Source organism: Octopus bimaculoides, chromosome 15 (assembly GCF_046866305.1).
Source record: "Octopus bimaculoides isolate indiv1 chromosome 15, ASM4686630v1, whole genome shotgun sequence".
Lineage (NCBI taxonomy): Eukaryota > Metazoa > Mollusca > Cephalopoda > Octopoda > Octopodidae > Octopus > Octopus bimaculoides.
Window position 1 is genome coordinate 41,210,782 of NC_142942.1, and position 11,809 is coordinate 41,222,590.

The 11,809-nt window shown below is 36.9% G+C and overlaps 2 protein-coding genes across 4 annotated transcripts in view; one reads left to right on the top strand and one right to left on the bottom strand.

Annotated features, from left to right (window-relative positions):
* Positions 1 to 2,182, bottom strand: part of LOC106871718 (DIS3-like exonuclease 1) — a 37,056-nt gene extending 34,874 nt beyond the window's left edge. For both annotated transcript variants that reach the window (XM_014918328.3, XM_014918329.3), the window contains exon 1: positions 2,049 to 2,182. The gene's annotated coding sequence lies outside the window, so the exon portion shown is untranslated. The remainder of the gene's footprint in view (positions 1 to 2,048) is intronic.
* Positions 2,183 to 2,273: 91 nt separating this feature from the next.
* Positions 2,274 to 10,871, top strand: LOC106871719 (anaphase-promoting complex subunit 11). Of its 2 annotated transcripts, XM_089363769.1 has the most exons (4): positions 2,274 to 2,404; positions 3,589 to 3,678; positions 6,832 to 6,950; positions 10,370 to 10,871. In XM_089363769.1, exons 3-4 carry the CDS (start codon positions 6,893 to 6,895, stop codon positions 10,483 to 10,485), a joined length of 174 nt encoding a protein of 57 aa, XP_089219895.1. In that variant the 5' UTR covers positions 2,274 to 2,404; positions 3,589 to 3,678; positions 6,832 to 6,892; the 3' UTR covers positions 10,486 to 10,871. The 2 variants fall into 2 exon arrangements, with proteins under 2 accessions (XP_089219895.1, XP_089219896.1); XM_089363770.1 differs by lacking the exon at positions 3,589 to 3,678 and having other exon boundaries at positions 2,384 to 2,404.
* The last annotated feature ends 938 nt before the right edge of the window (positions 10,872 to 11,809 follow it).

Genomic DNA, 11,809 nt, shown 5'->3' on the forward strand with positions numbered 1-11,809 from the left:
ACAGCGATTTTACTTAGTTTGACGCATCTTATCAAGTACAGCAAATTGCTTCATCTCCCAGTCCCTTGTCATTTCTTCAGTGAGGCCCAATGTCCAAAGATTCTTTATCACCACTTCATCCCATGTCTTCTTTAGTCTACTCCCTTCCACAGCTACCCTCCACAATTACAGCTCAGCACTTTTTACACAGCAGTCCGCATCCATATGCATCACATGACCAAATATGCACATCATCATCACCACAACCACAACCACCATGATGATGATGATAATGATGACAATGACGTTCCTCCTCCTCATCATCATCATCATTATCATCAACATCATATCGTGTTGTAACTGATATAGTGTTCAAAGTCACAGCCATCTTCACATGACGTAAAGTGGCTGGAAATGAAACGTAAGAATATGTAGGGTAATGTGGACATTTTACACTTGCTGAGGTGCATGGTAGGCTCCTCAAATACTGGTGAGATAACATTAACCCAGTACATTCGTAAAACGGTTGATCCCAGAAAGGGCATCAGGTTATTGAAACTAAACCAAGAGTGAGATGTTTGAGTGAAAAGTGGTTCTCCAACCTGTCTAGGACAGTAGAAGTAATTCTAAATAAGAATTTAGACCAGGATGAACTATCTAACCCAGAGGTTCTCAACCATTTTTTTTTTTTTTATCTCTGGACCCCTTTGATTACTATTTTATTCTGGTGGCCCCCTTTAGCTATTCTATGCTTAAAAATTAGTTTTATAGAAACTTCTTTCAAAATTCCTATTTTGTTTCTTACATTTTAACTTTTATAGGGTGAACTATGTAAAATGTTCTATAAACAAAAGTCTGTAGACTGGCTCGAAAGCGTTTCAGTTTAAAATTGTCAACAATTTCAGATCATGTAAACCACTAGCTAGTCTTGAGTGGTCGATCCTAACCCCAACCCTTACCCTGTCCCTAACCCTAACCCGCGTGTGCAAATGAATACGTGTTTAGGGTTAGGGTTAGGATCGACCACTCACGACTAGCTAGCGCGGACGCGCGACTGCGCGTTCGGGTCCGCGCTGCTTTAGTAGTACCGGGAAAGTATATGTAGATAAACTAGATGGACGGTTTGGGAGTTCGATATTTCGGTAAATTTTCAGATTAACACCCGCACGATTTTCACTAGGGTGTTAGGGTCAGGGTTAGGGTTTTAGGGTTAGGAAATTCTGTCCCTAACCCTTAAACCCTAACCCTAAGACCCTAGTGAAAATCGTGCGGGTGTTAATCTGAAAATTTACCTATTTTTTCCCCCAACGCTCTAATGATTCTGCCAACCTACTCCGCACTTGTCTACACTAGAAAATGTCAACAAACTACGTCCTCGTCGTTAAATACAGTTCCGCTTCAACGTAGCTTTGATTTTTTAGAGAAAAGGTCTGTAAACAGATCGAGTAAGGCATTGGATTAACAGAAATAGCAGAAGGCCAAACAAATGAAGATGATGATATGATGTTCATCATCATCATCCTCTTATCCTTTGTTTTAGCGCAGTCTCGTAGCAAGGTAACCAACCATTTGATGGTTGAGTGAACTGGTAGAAATAACAGTTAAATCTCTTTCATATCACAAACACATCATTTTAGAAAAAGAAACATTAGGTAACATTGTTCCGGGTTCCCTGCACACACGGAGACGGGATACTCACGGGTGGAAAGCCTTTCATTATGTCTGTTCGAACAAGATTGATTAGGCGCTAAACAACAAAGACTTTCACTAAAGATACAAACACCTGAAGTCGATAAAATAATAATACTAATAATAATAATAATATCGCCTGAGGTTTGCTTGTCGTCATCTCTATCAAATGTTCGATTTTCTATCAATACCAGAGAGAGAGAAAGCAATATCTAAAGTTGTTCGATTTTATGTGAGTAACGTGAAAGAGATCAATAACAAACAAACGATATATTATTGTTGTATTATTTGTCATGTGCCAATTAATGTTAAATTAGAAAAAAAACGATATAATCAAAAATGACAGAAGTCAATATTTAGGAAGTAAAATAACCAAGTACCTGTATCAAACACCTAAATAATTAAATAATCCAACAGCGGTGGGAGATGAAGCCAAAAATCACAAACTTTCAAACAATCTTTATGAAAACAAAAATAAAAACCGCCATTTTTAGGGATTTCAGGAGAAGTAATTATATTTAGTTTAGTATTAAAATATTACTTTCTAGTCTAGTGTCATTATTTTTTAAAATATATTATTTATATATGTTATTATATTATAATTAGTACTGAACGTATATATATATATATGTCTAGTTTTTGTTTCGAGATACGCAACTTATGATTTGTTTTAGAACTGATTCTAATAACAATGGCGGGCTGCATGACTTAAAAAAGATGAAGGTGAAAGTAAAAAGTAAGTGTTTTATTTCGTTTTATTTTATTTTATAGAAATAGATGAATATATTTTGTGGGATTTGTATTGAGAAAATGAATTTACATTTAGAAGCCCAAAGCTGGAAATATTGCGTTATGAAGAATCATAAAGTAAAGAATTAGAATTTTCACTTTTTATTGAATTTTTTTTCTCTCTCTGATCCTAAATTCTGATTTTCGTTCACATTTATCATGTTTTACAAGGATTAGGGTCTCTTTTGTACATCCACTTGTCTCTACTCAGTTCAAGACACTTTTCTGTTTCCGCTGAAGTGGGACGTTAAATTAAAGCGATTTGCTGTTAACCGTTCTAACTTTCTTCTGTTGACACTTTTTTGAAGTCTTATATTTTCTGCCAGTTTTATCCACAGCTTCTGATTTAGTTGCACACTCAGTGACCTTAATTAAATATTATCATTCTTCTAAATACCTCTACCATGGTGCGTTTGTTGAAGGGAATTGTCAATATAAAGTTCCTCACCCGTTAACGAAAACAAAAAAAACGCGGTCGATATAAAGATCTTCACCCGGGAACAAAAAAGATTTAAACCTGCCCTGTGGGTGTTAACACGTATGTAGAAAACGAATATGAAAAGAAAAATGCTCGCCGACGACCCTGGGCAGGGGGACTTTCGGAAATCCACAAGATCCGATTTTTCCGTCATAACTTCCGGTAAAATGAATATATATTGATTTTTTTTTTTTTTTACGGAATCCCATGTTTTTGGTTATGGAGGATCCGATTCTGAAAAAATTTGCAAAAATCGCATTTCCAAAATTTCAATTTTCCCCACCTTTATTTTTCACTTTGACCGGAAATGGGGCAAAATTGTGCCAAAACACTGGTGTCTCATGGTGTGCTGATGTCATTCAGAGCAGGCTATGTTGTTAATGCACAAAGTTTCTAAAGAGGAGTTTCTCTGGGACCAAAATAAAAAAAGACAGTTAATGCCTTTTCATATAAATGGTACATATTGTTATTTTATTCCAATACCACGTCAATGCATACATTGAAATATTTTCTCTTGGTCATTCAAATGTGCACTTTCTCTCCTTTACCATTCCTGTATCAGTGTATATTAACCTATCCTATCATTCAAACATTAAGTCATACTTTCCTTTGATTGTCATCTATGATTATGAAATTTCTTTTCTGTATTACAGGGTGAGTAGCAGTTTGGTAAGAAAGAATGGTTTCCTGATCACAAAATGAGTTTTTAATTTCTAAAGTTTCTCTATCCTGTGTGCCAAGAGGTAAGATTCAGGTATACCAAATCTAACTACATAACATTTAAATTCTGGCTGGAGTTATTTCGCTTTATTAATGAAGATTAGAGATGCTGATCTATAATTGTAGAGGGAACATGTAGAAGGGGTAGACCCAGGAAGACGTGGGACAAAGTGGTGAGAAAGGATTTACAGACGTTGGAACTCACAGAAGGGATTTCAGGGGACTGAGACACCTGGCGGTTTGTTGTGCTTGAAAAGACATGCCAAGCTGTATTAGTATTCCGATTACTCTGTTAATTGAGATGCTTTTTATTCACTTTGTTTTGAATTCATCATGCATTATGTTGCAGCTTTGTGATTTCGATGATGTGATTGCTTAGATTTAAAATGACATTGTAAAGAAGTGTGAGAGGCTGGATGCAGCCAGTTTGAATATAAAACAGGTAGAATGTTTTGGCCAGATATGGTCGGTTTAAATGCTAAAGGGTTTAAAATGTATAAGTTAAACAAGATTGCCAACCCTGTTGAGGAGGGCAGTGACTCCAGATGAACCCAACATGGAACATGCAAACTATATCTGATTCCTTTTATACACAACTTTTCTCTTAGGTCACTCCCCACTGCATCATTTGTGCACACTGACATTACACATTCAGCAAAATATGCTTGTCTCATTTCTTTGTCACTTTCACAAATCATCTGCATTCAGGGCCTTTGTAGCTTTACACTTCACACACACAAATGTCTTACAAATTGCTCTTCACTATGGGGAAGAGGCCCTTTCTTGCTAGCATAGGTAGTAGATTACTAGGTGTGACTGTGTGAATTTGAAGTCTGCTTCCCAACCACATGGTTTCAAGTTCAGTCCTACTGAACAACACCTTGGGCAAGTGTCTTCCACTATAGTCCCAGACTGACCAAACCTTTGCAAGTAAATTTGGTAGATGGAAATGAAAGAAGCCCATTTTGTGTGGTTGTTTACATTTGTCCTCCTCGTCTGTCACAACAATTAGCGATGTTATTATCACTTGTCAGTGATTTGTCTATTTACATCATACCTTTGCAGATGTGTGGGTTAAGAGATCCCTTACTTGAAAAACAGATGAGCAACAGGAAGGGCATCTGGCTAAAAAAAACAGTACCTCAATTATAGATTCAGGTAACCCATGAAAGCATGGAAAGATGGACATAATACAAACATTCTTTACCCTAGCTACTATGCTTTCAGAGCACCATCCCTCCCTCACCAATTAGGTCTCCTGGGTTACAAACACATTCTGAGCAAACCTTAATTCTCTTGTACACCTGACATATTTGAAGGCCACCTTTGCTGTTGTCTGTGATTCCACTACACCTTTTGTGTCCATTGTTAACATTAGGTACACTGTATGGAGTTTCTGCATAGTGAGTATGGCCATTTCCCGGACAGTGCCACAATCTTGTCTTCTTTTCTAATTGCCATAACATTTGTCTCGGCTATCTTCACTTTAACCCTTTAGCATTCAGATTACTCCAACAAATCTAGTAGTTATATATTCACATTGTTTTGAATTAATCATGCATTATACTTGTAGCTTCAAGGTTTCAATGTTGTGATTGTTTATTTTTGAAATGGTGTTGTAGAGTAGTTGTGAAAAGTTGGGTCTTGCTTGTTTGAACATAAAACAGGTAGAGTATTTAGGCCAATTATAGCTGGTTTAAATGCAAGGGGGTTAAGGCCCCTCGGCTCCAGGTTTTGCTTCTATATGTGGAACATGCTCATCAGCTCATCAGAGTTTAGCCAGTCTTAAATTCCTCTAATTAACTATGATTAATAGGTGAGGACTGAACCCTGAGGGATTCCTACCTGTATGCTAAATTTGTCACAGTGCTCATTGTTGACTCTCACCTTGCTGATTGCCCCTTTACTTAGCTTTTACAATTTTCACAAGCCATTTATTAGCTTTTTTGGGGGCCACTATGACAATACTAGGGCCTCTCTTAAATACTTCTTCCAAGTCTATGAATGCTAGGTATAGAAGCTAACTTCTAGTTAAGTATTTTTCTTGCAGTTCTCCCACTAGGAAAAGGGTGTCAGTAGTATTTCTTGCTGGTATAAAGCCAAACTACATCTCATCCAGACTAGCCTTGTTCTGAATTAAATTTGCAATAATTCTTTCTGTAACTATCATATCCTGGTCAGCAATTAAATACCTTTATAATTTAATCTTTTTTGTACATCTCCTTTGTTCTTATAACAGTTTTTACAATAATACTGCTAAGCCAATCACCCATTTATACTACCCGATTGATTATTCAAATTACTAAACCATATGCTACTCTGCCAGATATCTTGAACATTTCAGCAACTGTTTCTAACAGACGACCCATTCTCCACAACAGAAGTGTTAGGGCCACTCCTCCTGGTTAAGAAGATTGGCCTGCAGGAGTCCTGTGTTGGTGCTATGTTAAAAGCACCCAGCATATACTACAAAGTGGTTGGCATTGGGAAGGGAATCCAGCCGTAGAAACTAATCTAAATCAAGACTGGAACCTGGTACAGCTCTTCTGCTTATCAGCTTTGGTCAAACTGTCCAACCCATGCCAGCAGAGAAAACGGACGTTAGAGGAGGATGAAGAAGAAGAACCGGCTTTCTCTGCTTTCATATCCTTAATCGTCTTATCAAACCCTACTTTTGTCAACTTGAATGGCCGATCTCTTTGTTGAGCCAACTTTCTCGCTCCCTTGCTTTCTCCCCATTCACTGACCAGACACTAATATTTCCATTCCCCTATTCAGAGTCAGTAAGACCAAGATTAGTATTACTCCCCTGTGTACACATCTCCCCAGTGACATTTTGATTCTTTCTTTCCCTCTTTGCCAAATATAACTGATGCCTTCTTCCTTTCTCTTATAGCTATCTTTCGTCTTTTACTTCTGTCAGTCATTAGACTGTGGGCAAACTGGGGTACCATCTTGAAGAATCTTAGTTGATCAAATTGACCCTGGTACTCTCTCTTTTTAAAACTGGTACTTATTCTATTAATTTCTTTTGCTGGACTGCTAAGTTGCAGAGACATAAACATCCCAACACAGGTTGTCAAAGAGTGATGGGGGACAAATATAGAGAGAAAGACACACTCTACTGATTTATGTAAATAGTATTGACATATTTCTGATCTTTCTCATTGTTTCAGCTGGACGGCTGTAGCCACATGGCGATGGATTGCCAATGATGATAATTGTGGAATTTGTCGTATGGCATTTGATGGTTGCTGTCCTGATTGCAAACTTCCTGGCGATGACTGTCCCCTTGGTGGGTACCCTTATTTTATTACACCTAGTATTTTTTTTTTTTTAATATTATATTTTATATATATATATATATATATATATATATATATATATATATATATATCAAAACGCTGGTGTTTTAATGATGGCAGCTGATGAAGGATATGTTCTCTATGTGGCTTGCTTCTTTGTTGTACCTTGTTTATCATTTTGTCCATGTTCTTTTGCAATGTTATGTACCCAGATATGTATCTATATGTACATGTAGATGAAGGTATGTACATATATATGCATATACTCATATATTGTTTATATATATATATATATAAGCACAGGTGGCAGTGTGGTAAGAAGCTTGCTTCCCAACCACATGGTTCTGGGTTCAGTCCCACTGCATACTACCTTAGTCAAATGTCTTTTACTATAGCCTTGAGTTGACCAAAACCTTGTGAGTGGATTTGGGAGACAGAAACTACAAAAAGCCCGTTGATTTTATACACACACACACACACACACCATCATCATCATCGTTTAACATCCGCTTTCCATGCTAGCATGGGTTGGGCGATTTGACTGAGGACTGGCGAACCAGATGGCTGCACCAGGCTCCAGTCTGATCTGGCAGAGTTTCTATAGCTGGATGCCCTTCCTAATGCCAACCACTCCGAGAGTGTAGTGGGTGCTTTTACGTGCCACCGGCACGAGGGCCAGTCAGGCAGTACTGGCAACGGTCACGCTCAAATGGTGTTTTTTACGTGCCACCTGCACAGGAGTCAGTCCAGCAGTGCTGGCATTGACCTTGCTCGAATGTTTTGTTCACATGCCACCGGCACAAGTGCCAGTAAGGCGACACTGGCAACGGCCACACTCAAATGGTGCTTTTAAGCACAGGTGGCTGTGTGGTAAGAAGCTTGCTTCCCAACCACATGGTTCTGGGTTCAGTCCCACTGCATACTACCTTAGGCAAATGTCTTTTACTAGAGCCTTGGGCTGACCAAAACCTTGTGAGTGGATTTGGGAGACAGAAACTAAAAAAAAGCCTGTTGATTTATATATATATATATATATATATATATATATATATATATATATATATATATATGTGTGTGTGTGTGTATATATATGTATATATCAGATGGATGTGTTATAATACTGTTCTACACATACAATAACAGCCATACCAACAATCCAACATACATGTATGGATATATATATATAAACTGTGTACGTGTGTCTTTTTGTCCACCACCACTGCTTGGTAACTGGAGTTGGAGTGTTTACATTTCTATAACCTAACAGTTCAGCAAAAGAGACTGATGGAATAAGTACTGAAGTTGATTCGTTTGACTAAAAGATTCTTCAAGGTGGTGCCCCAGCATGGCCACAGTCTAATTAACTGAAACAAGTAAAAGAAGTTATATATGGCGCAGGAGTGGCTGTGTGGTAAGTAGCTTGCTTACCAACCACATGGTTCCGGGTTCAGTCCCACTGCGTGGCACCTTGGGCAAGTGTCTTCTACTATAGCCTCGGGCTGACCAAAGCCTTGTGAGTGGATTTGGTAGACGGAAACTGTAAGAAGCCTGTCGTATATATATATATATATATATATGTTTGTGTGTCTGTGTTTGTCCCCCCACCATCGCTTGACAACTGATGCTGGTGTGTTTACGTCCCCATAACTTAGCGGTTCGGCAAAAAGAGACCAATAGAATAAGTACTAGGCTTACAAAGAATAAGTCCTGGGGTCGATTTGCTTCGACTAAAGGCGGTGCTCCAGCATGTCCGCAGTCAAATGACTTAAACAAGTAAAAGAGTATGTGTGTGTGTTAACTCCAATATATGTTAATTTATGTGAGAATAAACATGTCTTGCTTTCCAATATAGTTTTGTTCCTTTGATCAACAGTACACGTCACCAGATTTGGAAAGTAATAAAATTAATCCTAAATTTATCTTATTGCATTTAAGCCTGCTAAGTGTACAATGAACTGACCAAATAAAACCAGTCTGGGAATATTTTCAGATGCTTTCCCTCCAATGTTTTTAACTTTTTCACAAAGACAGGACGACATTAAGACTGTTGTGTACTGAGTGAGCGAGACAATGTTTTTGTCGTCTAGGATACCAGCCTATTGTTGGTTGACCTCTCTCTCACAGGTCCTTGTAGTTATTCTATTCTCTACAATTATATATAGACCAATAAACCAAGCCACATATTAATATGGCTTTTTGTTGATATGAAAACATGTTTGAACTGGATTTTATCACAATGCCAATGAACTGCTAGTCCAGTAGTTGATCTGTTCAGTTGCTTCATATCAACCATAGTTCATGCTTTGAAGAACCATTTTAAAAATTCTGCCATGTCTTTCATTAAATATTGAAAATAACAAAACGTCTGGAAATATTTTGTTAAGTGTCAAGCTTTGTCACGGATGAATTGATGTTTGGAACATGACTTAACAAAAAGTTCTTACACAGAATTATTTTAACCCTTTAGCATTTAGATTACTCTTTGATATATGATGCTTATTTATTCACATTGTTTTGAATTTATTTTGCATTATATCACAGCTTCTAGACTTCGAAGATGTGACTGTTTATTTTTAGAATGACATTGTAAGGTAGGTGTGAAAGGCCAGATCTGTCCAGTTTGAACATAGAACAGTTAGAATATTTGGGCCTGATATCGCTAGTTTAAATGATAGAGGGCTAAGGGCTTATGATTTAAGAGCATTTGGAAACACATCGATGGAACCAAGATGGTATTATGTTGGTTTAGATTAAAAGGAGTTAAATACTTCTTTCTGGATCACAGATGAGGGAACATTTCATTAATCATTAAGTGCATGTTGTTGGTAACCATTATAGTGTGTCAATTGAGACAGAAAAATGATAGAAGTCCACTTACAGGGTCTGAGCCATATATCTCTTACTTACTTCCATATGGTATTCATCTAACACCTTTTTGAGCGTGGCTGTTGCCAGTACCGTGTGACTGGCCCTCGTGCCAGTGGCACGTAAAAGCACCCATTACACTCTCGGAGTGGTTGGCGTTAGGAAGGGCATCCAGCTGTAGAAACTCTGCCAAATCAGATTGGAGCCTGGCGTAGCCTCTTCTGGCTTGCCAGTCCTCAGTCAAATCGTCCAACCCATGCTAGCATGGAAAGCGGACGTTAAACGACGACGATGATGATGATGATTTCCATATGGTATTCATCTATCAATTCCACTTAACTACAAAGTAATACTTGGCCTGGGGCTATAGTAGCAGATACTTTCCCAAGATGCAGTAATGGCCAGCTCTCTAGTTTTCAGTAACACTGTCACTGAACGAAAGATAAAAAAAAACTGGTATTAAATCCTGGCTATGGATCTGTTTCTTTCCCTCATTTGTGTTTAAAATGTCTAATGTCATCATTGTTATTTTTAATATTTTCAGTATGGGGTCAGTGTTCTCACTGCTTCCATATCCACTGCATAGTGAAATGGCTCAACTCACAACAGGTCCACCAATTGTGTCCTATGTGTCGACAGGAATGGAAGTTCAAAGAATGAATGAGACTGGTTTTAGCAGAACTTTTGATTTATTGAACCTCCAAGAAAAATCTTATCTGAAGATTTGCAAAAGAATTTTTTTGTTCTTTTTTTTTTTTTTAAGTCTTTCAGTTTTCAATCAAACATATAATGCCGATGGAGGAACTCTAAAATTACAAATATCAGAAGAATTTTAGTGGAATTAACAGTTTTACTGAAATAATTTCTGTCAATCATTTTTCACATCATCTTTTCCATCAAATCTTTATTTATTATTTACTTTTTATTTTGCATTTTTTTTTCTTTCTTCTCTTCACATTGTTATAAAATGTTTTAAAATAATATGGAAGAAATATTTTTGAGAGATTTTTCCAATAAAAATCCAACCTGGAACTTCTTGAAACCAATCTTCATTAGTCTCATCATTTCATTAATTTACATTTTTTACTCTTACTATATCAGCTTCTATTTATCTTGGTCTTCTATTAGTTCCTTTGAGGTCATGTTTAACCATATTTTGGCCAACTTCTGCCTTCCTTAACCCTTTCAATACCAACCTGGCCGAAACTGCCTCTGGCCCTGTAGTACAAATGTCTTGTTTTCATAAGTTTTGAATTAAAATCTTCCACCAAACCGTAATCATAATTTATGTTCCTGACACTAGCATAATGATAACTAACTTATTTTACTAAATTCTTTGTCATATTTAAAATAATTGAAAGAAACACAAAGCATCTCAAAATAAATACAGTAAGAAAAGGGTTAAGTTCAGTTGCCAAGAATACATCATCGAGTCATTCAACTGGGCTCATTATAACAACTCTAGTACGTATTTTATTGAGTCAAACTCAGAAGAATGACAGGTAAAGTGAACTACAGCAGGAATTGATCTCAGAACTTGAAGAGACATAACCAAATACCATTGTCTTTTGTTGTTGCTCGACCAATTCCTCCATCTACTATATTGAAAACTTTCACAATGCAAAGCTCTATTTCCTTCAATGTTGGTATAAATCAACTTATCAAATATCATGGTAGATCGTTATTGGTAGATTTCCAAGTCAAAACCCAAGTGTTATCGGCAATAGAGACCTTACTATAAATCTATGCCTATAAACAATAACAAGGTTTGGCATAATATATTTAATTTCATTTAAATAAAAGAGAAAACTACTGCACTAAGCCTTTCAAAATACATGTGTATCATCGTTTAATGTCTGCCTGCCATGCTAGCATGGGTAATATATGTGTGTGTGTGTGTGTGTATATATATATATATATATATATATATATGTATGTATGTATATATGGAAAAAAAAGTCAAGGTAGAAAATGCTAAAATAAT

Excerpts from the sequence above, each read along its gene's own strand:
- LOC106871719 (XM_089363769.1), top strand. The coding sequence starts at position 6,893 with ATGGCATTTGATGGTTGCTGTCCTGATTGCAAACTTCCTGGCGATGAC. Across the intron at positions 6,951-10,369 it reads TGGCGATGACTGTCCCCTTG|TATGGGGTCAGTGTTCTCAC; the intron begins GTGGGTACCCTT and ends TAATATTTTCAG.